The sequence below is a fragment of the Ascaphus truei genome, chromosome 7, assembly GCF_040206685.1.
Source record: "Ascaphus truei isolate aAscTru1 chromosome 7, aAscTru1.hap1, whole genome shotgun sequence".
NCBI lineage: Eukaryota > Metazoa > Chordata > Amphibia > Anura > Ascaphidae > Ascaphus > Ascaphus truei.
Window position 1 is genome coordinate 56,568,413 of NC_134489.1, and position 27,405 is coordinate 56,595,817.

Sequence of the window (27,405 nt, forward strand, 5' to 3'; positions counted from 1 at the left end):
CACAGATTTACACGGATAAAAACATTAAGCGCTCATGTGCGATAACTACAATAAAAGATCAGCGAGTAAATAGTATAGATTGATTGTGTCTTAAATCTTCTATTAGTGATAAATCCCACTAGTAATGTTCTGCAGCATAAGTGAAAGGGGTCTCTAATCCCCAAGAGATATACAACTGAAAAATACTTGGCGCATAAACTTTTCACATTTTAATATAATTATGGGCAGGTATAGGTATACTGAGGTTTCTGAGAACAAAGCATAGGAATACTTGATATAAAAAAAAAAAAAAACAACATTAAAATACACAATGATTATAGACAATATTAGTCAACTAAACCTGAACCTTGATTAAGCTTAATCAATATTTTGGATTAATGAATACTCATCCAGACTGATGTATAGATAGACCTAACTAAATACAGTACTGTGTCACAAAAACAAAATAAAAACATTTCTTCCCAATCTTTTGGGGTATAGTCCTTGTATACTATGATGGTATATTGTACACATCCAAAGATTTTCTTTGTAGGTAAATAGCACAATCTAAACTTGTTTGGAGGACTTAGCCTCTGTATCAATCCTGAGGTAGTCAGAAAGGTAGCATGCAGAACCTTATTTGAAGTTGCAGTTAGTTGTATTTTTCATGTAACCTCTTTCTTATAGTTGATGTGGTACGAAGAAAATGGTTCAAACTTTGTTTATACATAAAGAAGAACTCGCCTACAGTGTTGATCACTAAGGGATATACAAATATATTTAACCCTTGTGTTTCAAATCTTGAGGTTTGTTTTATGAAGATGGTGTTTATACGCAGCCACTGCTCGAGATCCAAATTGCTGTTTTTCTGTTAGAGGTGTGTTTGCATGTGGGGGGCTGTTTCAATGTACATACATATATTTACCTTCAGGGTTCGCCGCATGAATCACTGCGTCCTCCGGTCACTTTGGACGCTCAGTACTGTGAAGACTACTAATCACAGTACTGAGCAGACAAAAGAGATCAGAGGGCGCAGTTGTTCATGCAATGAACCCTAAGGGTAAATCTGTACATGCACATTGAAAAACAGCCACCACACAGATGCAAACACACCTTTAACAGAAAAACAGCAATTTGGATTGCACATAGAACAGACCAATACCACCTTCATAAAACAAACATCAAGATTTGGAACACAAGGGTTAAATATATCTGTATATCCCTTAGTGAACAACACTATACATAAAGAAGAATTCGCCTACAAACAAAGTTTAAACAATTTTCTTCCGACCACATCAACTATAAGAAAGAGGTTACATGAAAAATACAACCAACAGCAACATCAAATAAGGTTCTGCATGCTACCTTTCTGACTACCTCAGGATTGATAGAGGCAAAGTCCTCCAAACAAGTTTTTAGATTGTGTTCTTTCCCAACAAAAAAAATTAAAACAAATATTTGGAAGTGTACAATATACCATCATAGTATACAAGGACTATACCCCAAAAAGTTTGGGAAAATTACCAACAATATTTGATGAAATATATATTTTTTCCATTTTTATTATATAATGTTTGTTTTGTGACAGTATTTAGTTAGGTCTATCTAGACATCAGTCTGGATGATTATTCATTAATCCAAAATATTGATTAAGCTTAATCAAGGTTCAGGTTTAGTTGACTAATAGTCAATAATCATTGTGTATTTTAATTTAAAAAAAAATAACATTTGATCAAGTATTCATATGCTTTGTTCTCAGAAACCTCAGTATACATATACCTGCCCATAATTATATAATCAAAATGTGAAGAGTTTATGCACTAAGTATTTTCCAGTCAGCTGTACACCGACCATCGCAAGACTGTGCATTATCCGTGGCACCAGGAGTCTACGGGATCGCGACAGGACACAGATGCAAAACGACAGACGGTCCCCAATGTGTACTACTGTATGGATAGTAAGACACTAGGCTTTAACGCTTTCTACTGCGCGCACGGAGTATCAGATGAATGATCTAGTGCAGCTCTGATCCAGTTTAGGACATTTAGCAGTGACCACACCGTTACTGGCGCTCCGCAGCCACAGGGACACCTGCCGGAGGGCACATCGCTGTGCAAAATATAATTGCCCTGCCGCGCACGCTCCGACACGCCATCTTTAAATGTCCTGCACGCGGAATGCGCTTATCGGAACTGTCTCGTTGTCTGAGTGGGCAGTTGTGGCGGGACATTAAAATTTGGCGCGACAAAATGTTAAGAGGTTAAGGGTCCCAGAGAAACCATGTGTGGCGGTGGAGCATTGGCAGCATTTTGATTGTGGCCAAACGTCCCATTACGGCTGAGACATATACCGACCATTGCAAGACTGAGCACTATCCGTGGTACTAGTATGTGCATCAAGGGCATATTGACATTTAGTTGCCCTGGACTTTGATCATGTTTATCACACTGTTTCCATATGTTAACTTGTATTCACACTGCCATGTTTTTCCTGATTTCTCTGATGCATATGCTTTGCGATAGTCTATTATGTTACTATAATATGGGTCTGCAACCCTTTCAAGGAAGAACCATATTATAAAAAAAAATGTCTGTCCAAAATGTTCCGAGAGCCGCAACACATGCATGAATATTACACCCCCACAAACACATACATATACTGTACACACACTATTAGGTATATACTATATAAGCATCAACATATAACAAACTTACTTTAATCAGAATTAGGGAAAGGAAAAATTGTGGGGGAATTAAATGCACCTCACAATATTCACTTTAGTTTTTTATCATTGTTTTTCTGTGCAAAACAGTCCAATTTAGACATACACAATACATACACACATACTCTACACGCCCCCCCCCAAATAAATATATATATTTTTTTATATACATCACTACACGAGGATCTTCTACAAAGCATATTAATCACCTGCTCTCCAGGCGCAATAGCAGTATCTGTTTCACTTATTGTCCAAATAAACATCACAATGTTTTCTTGAAGGAGCAAGGTTGTACACGTACACACACGCACACCACACACAAAAAAAGAGGATAGATTCACCAAAGAAAGCTCAAGAACGTGAGTTTTAAAGTAAGACACCAAAGGTTGCACCTTTAATATGTGACACATACAACACACACACACACACACACTTTGGGCCTGCCTCTCTCGTGCACTGTCCTGGGTTGCTGCCTCTCTCCCTCACAGTGCTACCTTGGCTGCGGGGGTGCCCGGCTGGCACTGGTCGGGCCTTTTGTTGCGCTGGGCATGTCCCCAGCTGCTGGCCTGTCTCCTACACTGTCCCACGCCGGGTCTCTCTGAGGCCGGTGCGCACCGGACATGCAAGCCACAACTTCCGGCGTGTGCTGAGGTTACAGAGCAGCCTGGCATGGGTAAGTGCAGGAGGCAGGCCAGCAGTTGGTAAGATGCCCAGCGATAAAAAGGCCTGACCAGCGCCGGCTGGCCATCTCCAGCCAAGTGCAGCACAGTGAGGGAGACAGGCAGCAGCTGGGGAGCGGCAACCTGCGGACGGAGGAGAGCTGCATGTAGGTGCAATAAGAGCCGCAGGTTGCCGACCCCTGTACTATACAGTTCATCATAGACATTGGTTCTAGTTCCTCTCTCACTATGTATCATTGTTTACCAAGGACGCAGATTTAATTGGCTGCTATGCAACCAAATGCAAGCTTGTGGCCCTTCTGTTTTCGCTGGGGTTTCACTGTTTATTTCCGGATCCCTGTCCTCCCTCCCTCTCTCACCTTTCACTATATTTATACCGCTCTATCACTTAACTGTACACTACCCCGATGAAGGTCCCATAGTTGAACAGAAACGTTGGACATTTTATATCTTCAATACAATGATTTACTTTTTGAACACAACCGTGGGTGCCGAGTCGTACACACACACACACACACACACTATGTGCTTGCTATGAAAACAGTAGGCCGTGTCCACAGTGGAATGCGCTAACTTCCGCGCTTCCTCCTCCCCCTGGCGTCGCGCTTCAAATACAAACTTGTTTATATTGCAAAGTGTCGCTCTCCCTGTAGCACATGTGCATGCACTACTATGCGCATATGCATTGGTGTCCTAGTGTTTGTTTCAGCGCGGGGAACATAGCTCATGCCGTATCCTGCACTATGAACAAAGCCTTACACTGAACATAAGTGAATGCATTGCTGGTCCCTCTTGTAGCCAAGGGTTAACCAATCTGGATAGAAATGTGACAGCATATTTTGCTACAAAGCAAATGGAGTTTACTCTTTAAAGAAAAATCACTGACAGACTACATTTCTCCAGTAATGGTCAGTACATACATTTATTGGAGCATTACCCAATGCACAAGAAAACTCACTAGACAGAAATAAGATCCTCTCCATTAGAAGAATGTTAGATCCCAAGGGAATACTCTGCGCAACATATCAATGCAGGAAGAAGCCTGAATGCAAAAGGGATAAAAGACCATTAAATCCAAGTGAGCAGTGATGTTGGGAATGGAGACCAACACAAATCACTGAAGGTTGGACAGATTATTAATGGCGCAGAACTGTCAGAGTAAAGGAGTGGGGTGTAATGATCTGTGTCAGGGCATTAAAGTGAGGAGTGGCTCAGTGAGTAACGACACTGAATCTATAAACAATAACACAGAGTTTGAATCAGGAGAGTCTGGTTCAATTCCTGATATCCACTTGTGACCTTGGGCAAGTCACTATCGCCCTGTACCTCAGGCACCAAAAACAAATTGTAAACTCATCTGTGCAGTTTCTGTGTCTGTAACAATTCCTGTGCGCTGCATACTGTGCACTATATTGTAACACAAATTCCCATTGGGAGAAAAGCGCTATATGAAATTAAGTTATTAAAGTGTGTAAGGCAAAAGGGATTGCCAGCGGATAAGGATAAAAAAAAATCTGCAGCAGTGTGAAAATTTGTATCATACCAACAGGGAATGCCAAGGGACAACCGTGTATAACAGAATATATGGAAGCAATACACTATAATGAGAAAAGAGGAATAATAAAACCAATTGTATGGGTCAACAGGCTTTTTCACCACAAATAGAATGGATAATCAAGTGGGCATGTAGATAAGTAATTTGGTTAAAATAAAGCATTAAGGGTCTATATATTTCTGTAATCATTACACAGTGGGAAATGTGGTACAAAGACATTACCCTCTGTCACAAATACAAAGAAATGGGGAAGAACATTAGTAATCTGTGCCAGAGCTATTAAGCTGTCAGGAGGTTATGCATCAATATTGTGTTAAGAGAATGCACTACTTTTTATCAGCAATCTGTGCCAAAATGAAGAGAAGACACCAACACAAATTAGAGATGATAGAGAGATATATATATATATATATATAATCAAATAGATTAAAGAAATGTATCCATTTGGGAACTAATAAGAAGCAAGAGCAGTTTTCTTTAACCAGGCTTCCTAGGAACCCTTGTGTTCCCCAGGCATCCCTAAAGGGATACTTGCAATTTTCAGTGCATATGAAAATGGAACCAAATACAGAAGAATTTACAATGCATTTGATCTCAGATGCGCTGTTAGAGAGGGTTGGGTTTCATCAGAATTTCACACAATAATTATAGGGTTCCTTAACCAAAAAAGGGTTGGAAACCACTGAGCTAGAGGTTAAAACTAAGTTGGTACAAGAGTTGGAGTACATAGAGTTCTGAGCCAATCTGTATCAATGTAACAAGGGGTACTGAAGTAGTGGCCTGGGTTGGCATATGGTGAAGTCAGAGAGCAAGTGGAATTCAAAATAGTCTTCTTTTGTCAAACATTCTGCTGGCAATGAGACACATGAAGACCAGGGGTATTGAGGCAATAATCAGTTAAACATACAACTTATTATAGGAAACCAGAAAAGTAATCAGTGGCAGAGAAGGTTGAGCAGATGGGGAGGCAACATGGGGTTACTGGAAGAGCTGGATATTTCAAGTAGGTGCTTGGGACCATGGTATGAAAAAAATTAAATAGAGAACAGCATGCAATGGTAAATTAAGGAGTGTGAATAACCAATAATCAACCTAGATGCAAGTGGCACTATATTGGCACACGTGGCTGCAGGGGTTGATTATGATGGAAACAGCTGATGTCAAGGGATCAACCTCTTCAGTATTAGTAAAGCGTTCATCTGAAAGCTCTGTGCCAGGGAAGTGGTTGATGCTGGAGAATTGGGCGTTAGCTGGTGAACCAAAATCTGTGGTTTCCAATCTTTTTTTACATTGCGACCTCCCACCTAGAAAATTGTTCAGTGAACCACTAATTAAGTCTCACCGTCTACTGTTCATATTGCCTGGGATTGGTCAGTGTCCTGAGTCGTGGGGGAGGAGGGGGAAGACACATGCTTCCCAAACCGCAACCCAGTGTGTACATAGAGCACGGGTGGTATATCTATCAATTACTGTGGGAGCTTTCAAAGTCACGCCCCACAATGCCTTGCCGCTGTGGATGCAAAGCATTGTGCTGAGCGACTTTGGAAGCTCCCACTGTAATTGACAGCTATACCCCCACGCCAAGGTGCAGTTTGGGGCCTAAGTGGCCATTCTCCACTATACTGCCCGGGATGCCACATTCTTTTGGCAAACCACTTGGACATCACGAACCCTTAGAACTTCCACCATTGGGAATTACTGACCTAGTTGATACATTTAATTAAAATGTGGAATTTGAATGACTTGGTAATACAGAGATCTGTGTATGAGGCGCAAAACACACTAAGTACTGAGAAGATAGTGAATGCAGAGTCCAGGATAGAAGAACGTGACCATGCCACACTGGAGGGGTCTGCCCACCCTTTGCCACGCTGATGGGGTCTGGACAGGGGATGCCCACGCTTTGCAATGCGGGTGTTTATTCCACTGCTTCCAATGCTGGAGAGCCCTACATAGGAGAGTACCCTTTCCCTTGCAGTGGAGGCTTCTCCAGCACCGCAGATTCCATCAGGTGGTGGGGAATTTATTCCACCCGTAGACTTGTGATCATTAAGGGGAGGGGGGTATTAATTTAGGAGGGGGTTATTATTAAGGGTGGGTGAGGGAACTTATCGCCTTACCATCCGGGAACTCCCGGTCGCTGATGTGCTGTAAGTGCGGTCCCGGATCCGCCTCCCCGAGCTCTATTTCCACCTGGTAGGGGTCAGCCCGCTCTGTGACCCCACGGTGGGCCCTGCCCGGCTTGGGGCTGGCGTCCGGGGACACGCAACAGGTAACGGTGTTCCCCATGGTGCCGGCCCAGGGGGGAAAGGTGAAGGGGGATCCCCGGCGGCCGGAGCGCCTCCAACCGCTCAGAGGCCACCTCTCTTTCAAGGTTTACAACCGAGGCATCGGGGAGGCGAGCCCGTATGTGATGCTGCTAGGAAGGCCGGGCTGAACACTTCATCCTCTCCCCTTAGCGGCCGGTCCCACGGGAGTTGGAGGAGGGAGAGCTTCGTGACGCGAGTCACACCCTCCCACTAAAGCCACTCCTTCCCGCCCTTAGCGGCCGCGCGCTATTCCAACACGTCTTGTACTATTGGTCGATCAGCTGCTGCGCTCGTGCGCGCCTGATATTTTCCGCCGGTAACCTAGGAAACGCCTTTCTCGCGCCTCCCCCCCTCCACGTACACCAATGTATTTGCAGGCAGCCATTCAGGCTCCGGACTGGGCGTGTATCTCCTGCTTCCATCCTCCAACGCATATTGATCTATCAACGACCAATACAGCGCCGACGTCGGTTGGGGCTGCTACCGAGCCTCCCTCCAGCGCTGAGGCGAGGCGTGAAACGCACAGAGAGCCAATCAGGACCAGAGATAGGCGTGGCTTAACGCACCCACCCTAACGACAAGACGTGAAACGCACAGAGAGCCAATCAGCACTGAGCACGGCGGGGCTTTGACGAACTTGAGAACGAGGCATGAGTTTGACAGCGTGTATTGGTGAGAAGAAAGTCGGCTTTATTGATGCCTGGATGAGGACATTATTAGTGTATATGTGGAGGTAGGTGAGCGAGAGAAGGGAAATCAGGTCACATAGGATGGAGCCTAAGCCATTCAAGAAGATAAATATTCACAATCGAAATGTCAAACACATAAGGAAGAGATGAATAATGATATAGCAGGGGATCTTGTTACATATTGTACAAGTCTGTGTTATAAAAGAAATGTTGCTCCGCGCTGGTGCTGTCCCGAAGTAACATGTAGCAATTTAACCTTAAACTCTTGCAGCCGTCTGTCATAAGGACTACACCCCCTATAGAAAAGTGAGCTCCTTTGCAGGAGACACAAAACAGAGAAAAAGATTGCAGAAGGCGCACTGAGCAGCTAAAAATATCCTTATTAAAAAAAATTTTAAAAAAACCCAAAGGGTTAACATACAAGATAAAACCAAAGCATAGGCAATAGTTACAATGCTAAATAATAATAATAGTAAATAAATACACTTACAATTGCCCAAAAAGCATGGCATAATGTCAGTACCCCTGACAACCTCACTTCCCCAAACAGATCCCTCTCTGTAGTTTGATGTCCACGAAGCTTTGTATATATATATATGTATATGTGTATATGTGTGTATATATATATATATATATGTATATGTGTGTATATATATATGTATATGTGTGTATATATATATATATGTATATATGTGTGTATATATATATATATATATATATATATATATATATATATATATATATATATATATATATATATATATATATATATACAGTGGTTGACAAATCACCAAAAAATCTACTCGCCACACACAAAAATCTACTCGCCACCTAGTACCAAATGTGTGCTGCTTGGGCCAATATTTACTCGCCCGGGGGTTAAATCCACTCGCCCGGGGCGAGCAAATGTATAGGTTTGTCGAACACTGTATATATATATATATATGTATGTATGTATGTAATATATGCAGTGTTAGACAAACCTATACATTTGCTCGCCCCGGGCGAGTGGATTTAACCCCCGGGCGAGTAAATATTGGCCCAAGCAGCACACGTTTGGTACTAGGTGGCGAGTAGATTTTTTGGTGATTTGTCAACCACTGTATATGTATATATATGTATGTATGAATATATGTATGTATGTGTTTGGGGCTAGTACTTAGCTTAGCTACCCACCCAGTTAGAGAGGGCTGGACTACGTGTAGATATGCTCCAAAGCGGAGTAGGTTTTTCTTTTGCTTACTTTGAATGTTTTGCTATGTTAAAGGAACAGGCACAATACAGCCTAAATTTAGTTTCACTTTAAACGGTCTCCATTGCGTACCTCTGCACACATCTCTTACACATGCGCTGTTACTTTTGTCTTTTAAGATCTCTCCTGTGAGTCAGTGCCACTGTTTCAGGCACATTTAACCTTTTCCAGGACCAATGTAGCTCTGACAACACCTTTAAACTGCAAGAGAAAGTAACAAAAGCAATAATGTTAAGGATAAAAAATATGTTGGAATCACAATGCGATGCTTATGCAAAATCAGCATCTGGTTAGAGTGGGAATGTAAGAATATATGTAAAACTGAAGAAACCGCATTACATGTCTATATGCAAAACAGCAGAATGTCAAAAAATATGATAATTCCGCTAGTGCACTGGTGGGCAACAGGCGGCCTGCAGGTACTTCCCCTGCGGCCCCCAACCTCCTCTCTCCCTTCCTACTTTCGGCTTGTTGCAGGAGAATACGGTGGCAGAGGTAAGATCGGGGAGTGAGAGGGGGTGGGCAGTGAGAGAGATCAGCACACAGAGAGGGTAAAAGAGATCAGCACAGAGGGAGGGGGACTGAGATGTGATATAGGGGACAACAGGAGGAGTTCTAGGGAGGGGTTATATGGGGCAATAGGAGAAATTGTAGGGAAGTGGTTTTATGGCAATAGATTGTGCGGCCCTTTTAGGGGCTGAAATGCCGCACCCTTGAGGTATATCACGACCGATGCTATCATGGCTCTAGGACAGTGGTGAGCAATATGATCTGTATGCGACCTTTGAGCACTCTAAAGGTCGGCACAGTTTTGGGCTGCATGTTAAGCCCCAAGGGCTGCATGCGACTACTGGTCCGTCTGTTGCCCACCAGTGTTCTGAAGTTAAATGAATGTCACAATCTTTCCCCACCGCTAGTTTCTAGCGAAGATGCTGATCGTAACTGTCAGATAATTGTATCTGGAATCCGAATGGAAGTGGAGGTCTCCCTCATGTGTGTCTAACTTGGCCGGGCACACCAGGGCTCATGGAATCACTTCGGTAGAGGTTGCTTGGCCCTGGAAGCAACATTTCAGGCAGTGTTACATAGAGAGTCATTGCTAAACTATTCAGAAATCATCAAATAGTTGATAATACAAAAAAATTATAATACAGTATAAAGATATTTGATATAGAAATATTTGTAGACCTGTCCCATCATAAAGGTGTCTTTTTAGGTACAAAACCCTCAAATATTACTCACTGCACTTTTGACAGGTATGAAAACGTATACTTTCCACTGAAGTGTGCATGCTGAACATTTGTATCTTCAATATGGAGATGAGCTGCAGGTTTTAAAGCTGCAGACCAAGCAATATCCTACATATGTTCAGTTCTGGACTATGAGAAAATACTTGTACCATGTTTATTTTTTTTAACAGCTCTGAATTATATTTTTAATGTATTACAATGTAACAAGCATTTTTTGTTCCTATAGCAACCATTTACAATGTCACATCTCCTTCCTCTTCTGCAACAGGCTCTGGCACACCCCTTTTTGAACCCTGCCCTCCTTCTAGCAATGCACCAATTGTATCTAGTGACTGCCTGGTCACATGATCTTCCCCACAGACCTTTGCATCTTTGGTCCTCTTCTGCTGCACTGACAGCCATTTTGTGAACCCTGAGCCGAATCTTCACCAATCGATCACAGGAGAACAGATGGATCTGCAACTAAGCTAATTACTTTTCATTGTGTGGATTGTATTGATGCACATATTAAAGGGTGACATTTTTTTTTATTCAAAAACCCGGCAGCTTGGACTGATGCTTTAATAACTTAATTGGCCTCAGCTTCTTTAAGATCAGTGCAGCTCATAGAACTTTGCACTCTTCAATAATTTTGTAGATCTATTTCGTACCAACCATCTACACAATGTTTCATAGAACATACACTAGTATACAAACGTTTAATACAATATAGTTCTTGGTGCAGCTAGCACAGAAGCAAACAGAGTAGTAGTGCTACTCTGACAATTTTACAATTGAAGAGATTTTTTATCTCCATATGTTTTAATGTTTGCCAAATCACAAAAGCCTTGGTTGAAACAACCATGCAGAATTGTTTCAGAATTGGCACAGAGAGGATTATTAATGGTAGTAGTATTTAGAGAATTTCATTATATGTCGGGACTTGTCCAAGGTCCTTATTAAAGAATAGGTTGTCACTGACTCACAGCTGTGTCTGCTCCTCCAGACTGGTGAATCAGTACACAGTCATCTTTTTGCCAGCCCAGTCATTACCTAACGGGAAACAGCCATATATTACTGTGCTGATCTGTAGAGTGATCTAAGATTGGAGAATACTCTGTAGATTTGCTAAACCTGGCATCGTTCACTTGATAGTCCTGCAGTGGTACTCCATAACCAAAGAGGTTAAATATTATTTCTTTTTATTTTTTTTTGTTTTTTTTTTACTATACATTCAAGATATCTGCTTTATTTAGGTTTTCTATTAAATTATATATGGTTTTCCCTCACTGGAAGCAACATTTGCTTTTTTTTATGATTTCTAAAAATAAATAAGATGCATAGATGTATGATTGTTTGATTTTCTGCATGTATTGTAAAGAATTAGAAAGTGTTGTAATGGCATTCAGATACTGACTAGTGAAGTGGAACAAATAGCAGATGAGAGGCTAATTATTCTTTGCTATTTCAAGCTTGCCTTCACCGTCTGTCTGCACAACCCTATACTATTTGCCTATGAAACCCATATATCAAAGAAGTAGGCGTGGGATAGCTTGCTATTCGATTAGCTTTCTAGCATTCTGACATTGCACTAAACCTGAAATGCTAGCAGCACATGCTATTTCTCCCCATAGCTGCCGATAGGACCCTTGATGTCATGACCCAACAAAAAGTGCGAGTAATAGGTCACAAAAATATTTTGCAGGTACTTGGATTTGTGTGTGTGGTTGAATGAATGTAGATCCCATCTTTTCATTCTGTCACAAATAATATGAAATATTATCCTCATCCAAGAAAGTTAAGGGGATCTGGTGCCTTAAAGTGTTTGCATTGTGTTAGAGCAGTGGTCTCCAAACTTTTCAGTACGAGGGACACCTCGTATATTCTACACATTTTCGCGGGCCAAAGAAAAAAAAAATATTTTTATCTATTTTATAAATGAATGAATAAGTTTTATTTGGATCTTTTGGGGGTAATCAGCATGATATGATTCAGAACAAAAGAGAAATGTAACAATTACAAAGAAAGGATGGCGGGCTTATACTGGGAAATTATATATAATGAGCAAAAATATATATATTTCAAGTTGCTGCGGGCCGGATAAAATCTTGTGGGGGGCCTGATGTGGCCCCCGGGCCGTAGTTTGGAGACCCCTGTGTTAGAGGACAGTAGGGATTGGCAGTGGAGCCATGGTATTGAAATTATTGACGCAAGCCAATGTTTGTTGGGTCGCAGCTCCCTAGCCATAAAAGTTTGGTACAGCTGGAAGTCACGGGTATAATTGCTACATACTGAAGCATTCAGTTGAAAGCGAGGATACATAGACATACTCTAATGATGTGAAGTGTGCTGTGACATTAAAGGATGATCAAGGGCTTTTTGCCGAATGCAAACAAATGCACAAGTGGCTGCTCTGCCATAGCGCAGCTGCTGCCAGCCCCATTCGTATGTTCATCTTGGGCATATGGCGTTAGTTGCAGCTGCCAGCGACTGTGAGCAAATGTCTTTCAGTGAATGCAGGAAGTGAGTGCTTCTATTTATAAGAGAATACACAGCCCGATGGCGATCAGAGCCTTGCTTGTTCAGAGTAATATTTGCAAAGGTCTGAGGGACCCTGCTGTCATTATATTGCTAATGTCCAGATTTACAGGATGAACTGAAGTATTTGTTGAAGAAAAAATGCCTTATCCAAGAATTAAGTATTAATGACATTAAAGACCTATCTGGTATCTCAGATATGGACTTTGATTATTAAGCATATTGCTGCTTTTTGAAATTTAGGGGTGGGGTGGAGGGGGTGGGGGGGGGGGGTGTATGTTCAGTGTTGGCAGAATACCCTAAACACAAGGCATCTTTTCATTATAGGGACCAGAAATACAAATATCCATGATAGCAAGTCCAGTACAGACGGGCTTCTTAAACTATCCCAGCACCCGCTAAAACCTTCCAACACAATTGCAGAGCCATCCAACATCAATGAATTCTGGGGATTCTGGTCCTATTGTCTTTAGTACCATTCATTAGTTGTATATCAAGAGAACGACTACCATGATCTCCTGCTTCCAAGGATCACTGTTAAAGTTCTGTCATGGCTATCGTAGATCTAATTGTTTGGTTGCCAAATATCTGGGGTGTTTTTTTTTTAAAGTTCCATGGCAAACTGATGTCAATCTTTGCTGCATTTGCCCATATCACTATGCTTTACCCCTCCAACGACGGAGGATTCAACATTTATTTCACTAACCGCATTTAACTTCCTGGGAGTGCATAGCAATGGATTTTGAAAGGGTTTAATAAAGCATAAATCCTGAAGCCTTGGATGAAAAATATTATGTCATAAAATATAATCCACAATGAATTGCAGGGAGTGCGCACATTAACTTCCTGAGCTACAGAGGGGTCTGCAGACCCTTCTGGCACTAAAAGGGTTACATATTTCCTTTTTTTTATATTGACTATCTGTAGCTTTCTAAACTAGCAATGCAATTCTAAACTAGCAATGCACCGTCACTTACCGTAGCAACAATTTTTGGAGTAGTAATAAAACAAAAATTTGAATCCTGTTGTAACACCATCTAAACTACAGCATAGGACAGCAGTGCACAAAGTGGGGTTGCGACCCCCAGGGGGGTGGGAGATTTGTCTGGGGGGGTGGGGCCCAGGCAGTTGCAAAGGTCCCGCGCTGTTCCCCCAGGTATTTAAATTAAATGCCAGGGGATCGCATGACCGCGTAACTGTTTACTTACCGGGATTCAGCCGCTCTGTGACGCGGCATCAAATGACGCTGTGGCGCCATGTGACGTCACACGGGTCAAATGCCATCATGGGTAACGTGAAATGTTGAAAAATTACCAAATGGTTACTATTCAACAGTTTAGGCTCAACATGATCTTTCTTTATATCATAAATCACATTGCTAATTTTCTTGTGTTAGGTTAGTCTATAATACAATTTGCGATTCAGAGTTGGAAGATTCTGATGCCACTTGCCTATCAATATCGGAGCTTCTTCACACTGTGAATGTGGCTCAGTTATTTTAGCTTGTTTGAATTCTTTTATTAAGGTTCTTAGTGTGTCAGTCATGAAAGTCTGACTTGTTAACGTTCCCAAACCCATTCGAGTCATTGGCGGTTAATACTTGTTTAGTGCATAAACTTGTACCAGACCTGTGTAAATCTGTCCCTTAGACCTTTTGAATTGTTTTCAATTGAAAACCAATGTGTTGTCGTGATCTCAATCTTTTTGCTGCGTGAAGGGGCCACAACAAGCCTGTCAGTCCTTTCTGCACCAAGGGGGTTAGAAGGCACAGTATATTTGATGAGGGAGTTAGTTCCCTTCCAGCTTCAGCAACTTGCTCACTGGTTGTTTTGTGCTTGTGGGTGTGCATTCAGTTTCTAAACTGTCCTAATATCGAGCACATGTGAAACAGCTGACAGATATCCCAAGCACACGTAGTTCACTACTTACAAACTTCTTGTAGTCAAGTTCATAGCAGGTTTATTGTGACGAACAGCAGAAGCAGATATGTTTCAGGTACTATCTGGACCTTCAGGTGCAAGTAACACACTGAAGCACACCTAAATCGCCTCAATTTGGCGATAAAAGCTTAATTATCCAGGTGAATTAATACATGTGGATGATAATACAGCGCAGTGAATCAGATAAAGACGGCAACACATTCAAAATTCTTATAAAGTGCATAAAAGGGTATATAACCAACCATAATCATACGTTTTTACACAACTAGAAAATGTTCCGCCAATAGATGGCAAACTGTCGGTGGTGACACGCATCGTGGAACGGAAACAAATTCAGTTATCGGATGCAGCCAATCACGATATAGTTGGAACTCCCGCGGCAGATCCTCGCATGACACAGTGTGGAACGCAGGGAACTACAATTGTCTACAGTGCACTATAAGGCCGCGTTTATAGTGCCGGCTACAGCAACGGCCCACAGCGCCAAAGCAAATAGATGTAATCCATCGCATGCGCCTATAGTTGGCACGACCGCGCAACCAAAATAGTGGAAATCAATAGATTTTGATATTTACCGCGACGGCCGCACCACATGACTGCAAAAAGCCAACTACATAGCCTGTACCTGATGTCACCGCCCCTTGACATCGCAAAAACTCAATTACAACATTTGCGACGGTGATGTCAACGGTCGCGTCGCAGTCAATGTAGCCTGCACTATAAGCTCATCCTAATACAGCACAGCCCCACACTCAGGGACACGGTCACTGAATCTTACAAACATGACTAACAGTGTAACCATAATATATACTTTGTATAAAACGAGTGTCTACACAATTGGTGATATTACATGTAAATCAGTACCAGTTCATATAACAAAAGCAAAACGTACGATTTAGTTCTTATACTATTAAAAAGATCATCTTCATACCAACAGGACAACACTAGAAGTTAGTGAATTTAAATCAATAAACTCTATAGTGTACTAAATAGTATCCTCTCAAAGGGTCAAAGTCAAAAGTGCAGGAAGGAGAGTGGGAGCAGCCAGAACACTCATAAATAAAAAAAAAAAACCCATCTCATTCATACCTTTCAGTCTAATGGTGTCTATAGTAAAAATCCACCTGCTCTCTCCATGTAACACACACTCCTCCCTACCACCACCTCTCTTCAGTGGACCTACCGAGTCTATGATTTGAAATTTAAGCGGACTCATGTTCTTTCTAGCCTGCCAGACAACAAGGAAAATCAAAGGGGTTGCCTCTATTTAAAAAAATAAATAAATTGCCACAGGGGCACCAAAGGAGATATACCACAAATGATGTATCACGGGTATAAAACCCATTGATTTTGAACTTTTTCCCAGTCCTAGGGTGACTGTCTCCCCTTTAGTGACTGAATTACAATGGGTGCAATATCAATAAATGATTGAGGATTAGATGGAGCCCAAGGCTCTGCATGGACCAAAATGGCACGCACATTTTTATCTCGTTTGAGGAGAAAAGAGGCAAATTTTTAGATAATTCTCTTAACTTTGGGTCACTGGCCAGGATCTTCCAGTGGAGTAACACAATGTTTCTGACATAGTTGGATACAGTTGTGTATGTAGAGACAAAAAAGAGCCCTGTTTACATTTTCCTTTAATATTCTTAGCTGCCTTAGCTAACAGCGCAGCTCTATCCATTGATTCTATTTTACATATATGTCCATTCCAAATGTTGTCAGGATAACCCCTGGCGGAGAATTTATCAGCCATTTCAGTGAGACTTGCACGCAGTGACGTCCGATCACTGAATGTTTCCATTCCACGATGCGTGTCGCCGCCGACAGTTCTGGGTTGGAGGTTTGCTATCTATTGACGGAACATTGCCTAGTCATTTAAAGACTTATGATTACGGTTGGTTATACCCTATTATGCACTTTATACGAATTTTGAAAGTGTTTGCGTCTTCATCTGATCAACTGCTTTGTATTACTATCGTCCACATGTATTAATTCACCTGGCTTATTATGCCTTTGGTGCCAAATTCTGGCTATATAGGTGTGTTACTTTCACCGGAAGAAAGGTCAAGATAGGACCTGAAACTCTGTATCTGCTTCTGCTGTCACAATAAATCTACTATAAAATAACAGCTCGACCCCGTTATAGCGCGATCCGTTACAACGCGAACCCGCTTATAACGCGATCCAAGCGTGGCTCCCAATTTTTCTATTTGTGAATACTTTACAACACGATTATTGGTGTCTTAAATACTTTATTGTACAATGCATACAATTGTACATTATTTCTAACGCGATCCGCTTATAACGCGGTGTGATTCTTTGGACCCCAAGCACAGTGTTATAAAGGGGGTTGAGCAGTAACTACTACTTGTGCTTGGGATATCTGTCAACTGTTTCACATATGAGATTTGTGTTGGCTCCCAACAGTTTTTGGCCCCCATTTTTTCAAGCACACCATATTCTGTTTCTTTCTCCACTGAAAGGCTGCAGTGCGGACAAAAGTGCAAAAAAAAAAAAAAGGCTCCATTAGGAAGATTCTATCCCAGTCGAGGTTGCATGAATTCCTCTGACATGGATTTGTTATGTAGTTTCCATTGATTTCATAACATAAACAGTTTCTATTTATTTTGGAGGTAAAGTGCAGCCCTCTAGTGGTAAAACTGCATTACTACTGTTCCATACTGTACATATACAATCGACATTTTGATATTGAAACTGTTCTAACAATTTTGTTTTACAGATTGTTCTGAATTTCATACATTTAAAATCATAGGTGACTCCTAATGTTCCCTATGCAGTCGTACGTGCGATATGTACAAGCTGTGGAAATGTAGTGTACCTTTCAGCTGATAGCTCAAGAATTGAATGAGTTCCATTTAATGGATCATACATAGTGGTAGAATGTACTGTTTAACACAGCAGTGATGGGGCTTAATCCTTAAATACTTAAAGGGACAGCAAAGCACTGCCATGCAATATGTTGGTGGTCCATCTAGCACTTGGTTAAAAGAAGACCAAATACCATTGATTTCGCACTTTCAATGCCAGAACACTTTACACTTATGACAGGACACCATTTGTGTTTTCTGTGATGGAAACAGATGTGTTGCTGGCCTCTTTAACCACAAATGACAATCACATCTATGGTATTTTAGTCTAGAATTCTCTGTCTTGTCCTCCACAGCTCACTCGTATTTAAGGTAATTCTGGCGCAATGGCTTTGGTGCCGTACGATGACAGCGGAGTTCCCGGCCTGAAGAGGTTTCACGATTCTCTTGCCACATATAACTTCGCAAGCCACACCATACGGATCAGGCAGGATTGGAAGCAGCTGGGCGTGGCAGCGGTAGTCTGGGATGCTGTATGTATGGCATTGTACTGGCTTATCTTTCTGAAGTTCACCTTGCATCGCAACTGCTACAGCACGGGGGGCCAACACCAGTCCTTAAGGGCCACCAACAGGTCAGGTTTTAAGGATATCCCGGCTTCAGTACAGGTGGCTCAATCAGTGGCTCGCTCATTGACTGAACCACTGATTGAGCCACCTGTGCTGAAGCAGGGATATCCTTAGAACCTGACCTGTTGGTGGCCCTTAAGGACTGGTGTGGCCATCTGTGCAAGAGGATCACGAGAAGCAAAGCCAGAGCCTAACTCCTAACAGCACAATGACACCTCACAACGTAAAATATAAACCGCTGCGGTTAGGGGTTCATACTGAGGAGAGAGTTCTGCAGGAAAAGTCTTGGTAATCAGACCGGAGTTGATACATATTCCTAAGGCTGCGCTTATAGTGCCGGCTACGGATGACGTCACCCGTCTCCGTAGCCCTTGCGAAAGTTGTAGTTTGAGTTTTAGAGACGTCTCTTGCTACAAGGGGAGCGACGTCAGGCAAGGGTGAAGGCAGAGGGGCGGAGACAAGAGCAAGGGTGAAGGCAGAGGGGCGGAGACAAGAGCAAGGGGGAAGGCAGAGGGGCGGAGACAAGAGCAAGGGGGAAGGCAGAGGGGCGGAGACAAGAGCAAGGGGGAAGGCAGAGGGGCGGAGACAAGAGCAAGGGGGAAGGCAGAGGGGCGGAGACAAGAGCAAGGAGGAAAGCAGAGGGGCGGAGACAAGAGCAAGGGGGAAGGCAGTGGGGCGGAGACAAGAGCAAGGGGGAAGGCAGAGGGGCGGAGACGAGAGCAAGGGGGAAGGCAGAGGGGCGTAGACAAGAGCAAGGGGGAAGGCGGAGACAAGAGCAAGGGGAAGGCAGAGGAGCGGAGACAATAGCAAGGGGGAAGGCAGAGGGGCGGAGACAAGAGCAAGGGGAAGGCAGAGGGGCGGAGACAATAGCAAGGGGGAAGGCAGAGGGGCGGAGACAAGAGCAAGGGGGAAGGCAGAGGGGCGGAGACAATAGCAAGGGGGAAGGCAGAGGGGCGGAGACAAGAGCAAGGGGGAAGACTGAAATGGAGAGGAGCTGTAATTTCTGTTTGTATGCTGAATTTACTTTACTTTTACTTTAAATTACGGGAGCATAAAAGTTGTTAATATAGTGTTTCACTTGACGGACACACAAAAACACACACACACCTACACCTGCCAACAGAAATCATGGGGCCCAGGACAAATGAAAGGAGCAGGTCCCCCCACGCCCCCAACCCACAGCGCACCTACCACGAAAAAATATTTTTTAGCGCCAACTTTTACTTAACTGTTTTCTTCTTATTGTAATACGGAAAAAAACGTTACAATGCAATCTGTTTATTTTTATATTTTCAACAAAAGACAGGTGACTAACTGGGTGGGTGGTTAGGTGACTGAGTGGGTGGGTGACTGACCTTGACCGGGTGGGTGCTGCTTCCTTGCCCACCAGGCGCTTCTCCCCTTGCCCCCGATATCCCCACGGCTGCTGCCCGGGGCTGGAGGTAGGCTCGGGGGCGCGGCGGGGGAACTGAATTAAATAACCCTGAGCAGGCAATCTAGATTGTATTGATGCACATATTGAAGGGGGGGAAAAAATATATTTTTTTTTTCAAAACGACACCTTGAACTGAAGCTTTAAGATGCTATTCCCTCAATATCACAACCACAGGTTAGCTGCCAAATGTGTAAGTTAAAATAACACTATGTATTGCTTGACATGCAAATAACCCTGCTTAATTGTAACCTTCACACTTGTAAACATTGCTTTAATTACAGGGTAAAGAGATAATTGGAATAAAGTACAGCTAACAGACCCAGATATGCATACTGTAACTGTAATTCTGCAGAGAACTAGTTCAACGCCATTTTTCCTCCTCAGCCTACTATTTTACCAGTTGATTTATAATGTAAAATATGTTTATAATTGCAACAATTGATACCACTGGATATACACAGTATAAAACGGCTAGTTAAAAGATGAGGGAAAATGCAGAAGGAATTTCAAAGCTGCAGTGATTATGCCTAAAATATAAAGTACTGTATCTTGAAAATGGCAGACATCTTTCAGTACATACAAAACAAAAAAACACTTTATTATTTGATGAAAATAGAACATTACTTGATATATTCACATTAGTATGTGAAATGAAGTTCATATTAACTGGGACCTTAGGATCAAGAGGTAACTGAAAAATAAAATTGCTACCCATTCTTCTCTATATGTTTAATCATTTCCCCCCCCCTTGCTGGTTACACTCTGCTTCTTATATTACAATATTATGCATTGTTTTGGTGTTTCCCCTTCAGGCTGTTGTTCTTTGCATGTATTTGGAAGCAGGAGGCATTGACCTTCGGGAGCGTTCAGTGATCGAGTTAGGTGCTGGAACAGGGTTAGTAGGAATTGTGGCTGCATTGCTGGGTAAGTTTGACTGGTATCATTAGCTAGAACTGATCAATAAAATGACTCGAGCGCTATTATACTGGTTCAGAAGCAATGATCTTGAATCTGCTCTCGCCAAGACAACACGGATCATATAACGTTTTTATAAATCACAAATAAGTGACTTGTCATGGGGAAATTTTCCAGAATGCTATAGTGCTGCCAAAGTAAAACGAATACAAAACCCTGTGCTCCTCTTATATTGGCTTGCAATTTATTAGTGAAATTCTACATTTTGATCCCAAGTCTTCTAACAAAACTCCATTCTCTAAAGGGGTGTGTGTGTGTGTGTGTGTGTGTGTGTGTGTGTGTGTGTGTGTGTGTGTGTGTGTGTGTACACACACTTTTTACAAAGGAACTTGTGCACTCACAAATTTTCCTTCATTATCTAAAGGGAACCTTTTCTAGGTTTTTTTTTGGTCGGTTTTAATTGCACCTAATTGAAGATAACACACACGCTTCATTCATTTAACCCTTTAGGCACTTCTACATATTTCACAATGTTTAGCTCACATGACAATAAGAAATATTATGCATTTAGTGTAGTTACCTGGTAAAATAAAGTTTTTAAATGTTAGCAGGTTTTAAATGTTATTTTATTATTGGTACAAACTAGAGCTTTATTTATTCTATTGATTTAGGTTCCACATGTAAGGACATATTCACTTCAGACAATGAGTGGCAAATAATAGTTGCATTAGGTATTCTTGCCTGGTAACTCACCGCTATCCTAGGGAGGTTCTTTACTTGGCACCCTTAGCGATTGATCGGTGTGGAATTTGCCTCTTTCCCACCAAGACCTGTGGCAGGGATACTCATATCTTCAGGGATCAATATCCTGTCACTCTGAGTAGTACCCTCCATATTCCAAGGTATCAGAAGGGGGTCGCATTTAGAACTGATCAGTATGGGCCAATCCCACGGTTCTCCGGAACCATTTATTTAAAAGGATTCCCCCCAGACTTCCATGACATCCTTAAACAAAGCTTTACCCATAAACATGACGTACTCTATATACAGTCAAGTCCTCCATCGGTGTCTCCTCCTGGGACTTTTTTTTTTTTAATCATCAAAACATGCAATTAAAGGACTCCTTTGTTAGAAGACTTAAGATCAAAATGAAGATTTTCATTAATAAATTGCAAGCTAAACAAAACTGTGGGCACTTGCTGCAGAGACCAAAGAGACATTTAAAAGAAGCCAGAGCACCCCCTAAACCAGGGGTGCGCGTGAAATTATCTGGGGTGGGGGCGCGGCCCCGTGCTCTTCAACACAACATTTAAATTAAATGCTAGGGGTGCGTGTGAGGCCTCTGTAAGTCTTTTACCTTGTTTCCGGTGGCTTATGGCAATGAGGTGTCACATGACGTCGTGAGACAAGGTTAGGGTGGGGGCGCAGATACGTTTGCGCACCCCTGCCCTAACCAGCTCCTCTCCTGAGCTCCTATGGACGAGTGACCCCTGGTGGGATCCCAAGCAGCACAGGGTACAATGAATTTACACTGTGTCTGCTGAAAGCTCCATGTGGGGCTGGCTGTCTAGACTGGAGAGCAAAGTAGGGGACAATCACCCCCATTGGCACCTTGTCCCTCCCAACTCACTCCCCATGTATCCCTCCCCCCACCCCCCGTACTTGTACTCTGTGGCAGTGTATAGTGCCGCCAGGTTATGATCTGTGTCAGTGTATAGTGCCGCAAGTTCTACTCCACACTATACACTGACAGAGTATAAAGTGACGGCACTACACACTGATGCAAAGCATAAGCTGACAGCAATACCTGACCATGTCAGTGTATACAGGTACAGCTCAACCCAGTTATCGCATGATCCGCTACAACGCAGTCTGAGCGTGGCTCCTGATTTAAAAACATCTCCAATTTATTTTTTTTTTTAAAATCGAAATGGCTGCCGCGCGAGGACTTACCCGGCATCTGCAGCTCTCTCCTCTCCCTGCTTCATCAGGCTGCCCAAGTGCACGGCGCACATTTCCAAGGTTTAAAAAAAAAAAAAAATAATTATAACTTTCAATGCTTTATTGCTAACGGACACACACACACCAACACCCACCAACACCCACCTCCCCCCTAAACTAAAAATGTTACCATATCATGCAGGAATACCATGGTGTAGCAGGTATAGAATCGCTAGTGAATGAAGGCTCATGGGTTCGATTCCTGCATGGTATGCTAAAATTCCGTGTCCGTGAGCAATAAAGCATTGAATGTTAAAAAAAACAAAAAAAAAAACCTTGGAGATGTGCGCCACTCACGTGGACGCAGCCTGATGAAGCAGGGAGAGAGGAGAAAGCTGCAGATGCCTCAAATCCATATACATTTCCACGTCATTGCAATTGAATGAATGCGAAATGCAGAGGTCAACCCTAATGTAATTTTTTGTTTTTGTTAAATCAAGTCTCTGCAGTTGGTATACTAGTGGTGCCATTATAACACAACTGTAAGGCTGCGTCCATGGTGAGCGCAACAGCAATGCTGTGCCTCTGAGGCAGGCCATGGAGCGCGTGACCACGCGGAAACAAATACATTTGATTGTCGCGCGACTGCCGGTCACGTGAGTGGTTCCAGCGCCCTGTTGACACCCCCCCCCCCACCTGGTGCGCCTACCCAGAAGGTGCACATTGCTCCAACTAGAGGCACCCGTGAAGCCACACCCATGGTCGCACATGCACCTACCATGGACGCGGCCTAAGTCTACAGCCCCTCTGCTCGCATGCCTGCCAGGCTGGCGATGTGTTCACCGGTCTGCAGGGGGGCGTGGCCATGTCACCCAGCAGGTTCGCCCTCATTGGCTGAACCACTGGGGTTGTGGCCTATCAAGTCACTAGTATTGATCACAATTTTCCTGTCTGCTGGAAAAACTGGCCACGCGGCGTCCACCCCTTGCAGTGGGCCCGGTCCCATTGAGGGACGGCTCTTGTCCCTGCGGCCGCTGCAGTGGGGACCTGGCCTTAGAGAGAAGACGGGCAGAAGAACAAACCATTGCTATAAATGCCATAAGGAGCACTTTGAGAACATTTGTTTAATGATGTCCCTATTATGTAAAAGTGCTTTGTTTCAGGTTTATTTGTTTACGTTTTTCCTGCAGCTTTATTTTTTTAGAATAGACACTGATCCCATTATTAAAATTAAAGGATATCTGCTCAGCCAGTGAACACAAAATTAATCACTTTATTGTAATAAAGTGGTGAAAGATTTGAGTGGGAAGAAAATAAATGTGCCTCTCTGGCATAATTGGCTTGAAAAAAATGGATCAAACGGCTATAGAAGATACAGAACCTACAGAAGCAAATGTTTTTGTATTAAAGTACGTGTGTGGACAGTACAGTATGTGACCTGTTCTAATATTCTTCATTAGGTGCCAACGTTACAATTACAGACAGAGAGGTGGCACTGGAATTTCTCAAGGCAAATGTAAGAGATAACGTGCCCTCTGACCTTCATGACAAGGTGTCCATCAGGCCATTGACTTGGGGCAGATCACTGGAGAACTTCTCTACGTTTGATTTGATTGTGGGAGCAGACATCATTTATTTGGAGGAGACGTTCCCCGATCTATTGCAGACAATTCTCCATTTGAGCTTGGAGCACACTGTGATCCTCCTGTCCTGCCGCATTCGTTACCAGCGAGACCAGAACTTCCTGAGCACGATGAAGGGACATTTCACATTAGCAGAGGTCCATTATGACTCCAGTACTGACGTGCACATATTCAAGGCTCAGAAAAAGGCCCCAAAAGAGGATCTTTAAAAGGAAAATTAATTTGATGATGACCACGTTAATTTGTGCAAAGTATGTTGCAGTGACCAATAGTTAACATGCCAACAATATCTTTTTTTTTTTTTGCAAAATAAACTTTAAGACTGGGTTTAATAACTGGGTTGGATACACATACTTTACTGCCAAAACGGTGGAAGATTAATAGAAATTAAGCAGAAAATGGGCTTTACTTTGTGTCCTATTTGCAGTCCACATTATTGATGGTTAGTGACTACTATTCTTGGGTTGTTATATAATTTTCTTTAGGCAGTGACCTTAGTGGTGGGTTCATTTTGTGCCTGGGCTACATGTGTCCTGACCTTTGCTTTATTTCCTTACACCTGTATTTGTCTTCTGGATTTTTGGTACATTCTGCAATAACATTTCCACGTTGAAACCTTAATTGGCTTCCTGACTGGGGGGGACTCTGCTCGTCTTAAAAGGTCTAATTAAATATACTCTTAAGAAAGCAAGCATGTACAACCCTACTTAACTAATTCTTACATGTTGGTTACAATACAGTTTTAGCATTGTGGCACATACATAAGCCTATAAATGCACCGTCATTGTTTAAAACTGTCTATTCATGTCGCTTCCCCATTCTCTATGGCCCTGATCTTAACAACAGTGTATAAACTGGTATACTCAAGAGAACAGCCTAAAAAGTATTTTGGTATAGCCTGGTGCTGCATATACAGTAGTTATAATAAATATTACAGCTATATGTACCCAGTTGAAAAAAGTAGGGTAGGGAATTTTACACAACAGAACCTAGAAGCAAAGTGGTTAACACTGCTGTCGAAATAGAAAAGATTCCCACTTCACGGATTGTAAACTCTTTGGGCAAAGGGAGGCCCTGCCCCAATGTCATTTACCTTTCACACTTAACCCCACTGTTTGTACTTTATCTACATTGTATCGTAATTTTGTAAAATGATACATACCCCAAACACAAGAGACTGTATTTTTAAAAGCGTTTATGTGACTGCACATAAATGTTTTGTGTAAAAAATAAAGCAAAAATGACAATTTAAACATGTTACAGTAAGAAAAAGCACTTAACAATTCACAAAAATCACTGTTAATATACAAAGCAATTGCTACCAAACACAAAGCAACTATTATATACATAGTGTTATTAAAATGCATTTAAACACAGAATGCACAAGAAATGGTTATAAAAACAATGGGAAATGTCCACCAATACAGGAAACTATATTTTAGTTAAATTTTTTAATGGAAATTAACCTTCCCTTTTTAAATATGTCCAGTATTGGTTACAAAACAGTTGACCACTTCAAAGCTAAAAAGGCGGCCACACAACAGGTCCCCTTTGGCACTGAAATGGCTACATTCTACATAGGGTTTGTGTTCATTTATAGATCAGAGCAAACACTGTGGAACTTTTTTTTTTACCCCACACTTTCTTTTGTAATTGGTGCGACATTGTGTCTGCGCTAAGGGAGTAAATGAAGAACATTTTTAAAAATAGTCAGTTGCACTAGTTCATAATTAAACAGCAGTAGAGCAGTTCCCGTAATAGTTTAAACTATGGATGGGGTGCCTATGTTTGTAGGTACCTGGTTCCCTTTCTAACCTAACGGCTGCTGCTATACTGGTAACAACAGTTTTCAACTCCAATGGCAATGCTTTCAGAACCATAACTTGAAAACCGCTCTTCAGCTGCAACATAAAAGGTGCAATATCTAGGTGCAGAGGTGGTCACCTGAACGATGGCAAGCAGGTATTGTCATTTATCATCCCACTCTTCCTCACATGTATTGCAGACAGTTGCAAGAAAGTGGAAGTGCTTAGCCATTCAACACAATCATGTTTAACATTTCTATTATAATGAAACAGTTCATTTGAAAAATTTAGACCTGAAATTAAAAGCTCAACACGACATCTAACATGACATCTTTTGTTAGAGGCTCATATGAGTGAAAACAAAACTACAGTGCCTGAAAAATTAGAATATCAAGTTGGCGTTCTAAATCAGATTTCAGGGAGTGGTGGGGCATATATGTGTAAAAGCAATTTGGACAAAAAAAATACATCCCGATCAGGTTAAGTGTCACACTGCAGATAAACAGAATGCTCTTTAGTTAACAAATAAAGTGTTTGACTATCCCAAGGAGGTACAGATTTTTACAGAGTACACTCCAATCCCAAATAGTGTCAGAGATCAGATTGCAAGAGTTCCTGTGTCTATCTGCAGATATGAAAGTCCTGCTAGTGTGTAAAAAAGAAAAAAAAAAAAAAACAGAAAATGACCAGGTGGAATACTATGAATGTAAAACTTTACACCATCTATACGTAGACACACAATTACAGGTTGATGAGAATACACTTACATGGGATATTTCTAATTAGCACCTCTTCCCGTCTCAAAAAAACACCCATAAAAGTTGAAATGCAAAAATCTCTGCAGTTTATATACAGTTAATCCCCATCCTTCCCTCAGGTGTAAATAGGTTATATACAAACGGAGTGGCACTTATATAAAATACAAAGTTTTTATAGCCTTTTTATACAACTTCTTTTTTTCTAAATATTTATCTGAAAAAGCTTAATATACCCCGTTTCTTGTCTCCACTCAGCTACTGAAAAGCATTAACTCATTCAGTGACATGGAGCCTAAGAGTGCACTCCAGACCTGTTTGGCACAGAAGGAGTTAAGGCTATTTAAACCATTCATGCTCAAAAGAACAATTGCTACTTAAAATCCAGTTAATCCACCTTTGCTGTTCACCCAGCAAGTTTACATTGTATCCTCTATTCAGCCCCTAAAGAATATTGTATTTCACTTAAAATATCTTTTAACACGAGTCGGTTAAAACAGGTTTTTTTTTAAACTTTCTATACCATTTAGTTTAACACATACTTAAACTCTTGGAACT

General features: G+C 42.0%; 2 protein-coding genes across 4 annotated transcripts in view; one reads left to right on the forward strand and one right to left on the reverse strand.

Annotated features, from left to right (window-relative positions):
• CCNYL1 (cyclin Y like 1) overlaps positions 1-7,568 on the reverse strand; it is a 63,539-nt gene extending 55,971 nt beyond the window's left edge. The window contains exon 1 of one of the 2 annotated variants that reach the window (XM_075608516.1): positions 7,057-7,568. In XM_075608516.1, coding sequence (XP_075464631.1) covers positions 7,057-7,225 — 169 coding nt within the window. In that variant the 5' untranslated portion in view covers positions 7,226-7,568. The remainder of the gene's footprint in view (positions 1-7,056) is intronic. The other variant, XM_075608517.1, reaches the window with a different exon arrangement.
• A 30-nt stretch (positions 7,569-7,598) lies between these two features.
• On the forward strand, positions 7,599-27,195 carry METTL21A (methyltransferase 21A, HSPA lysine). Of its 2 annotated transcripts, none has more exons than XM_075608519.1 (4): positions 7,599-7,917; positions 18,081-18,257; positions 20,601-20,712; positions 24,105-27,195. In XM_075608519.1, exons 2-4 carry the CDS (start codon positions 18,111-18,113, stop codon positions 24,494-24,496), a joined length of 651 nt encoding a protein of 216 aa, XP_075464634.1. In that variant the 5' UTR covers positions 7,599-7,917; positions 18,081-18,110; the 3' UTR covers positions 24,497-27,195. The 2 variants fall into 2 exon arrangements, with proteins under 2 accessions (XP_075464634.1, XP_075464633.1); XM_075608518.1 differs by having other exon boundaries at positions 7,602-7,978.
• Positions 27,196-27,405: the final 210 nt, after the last annotated feature.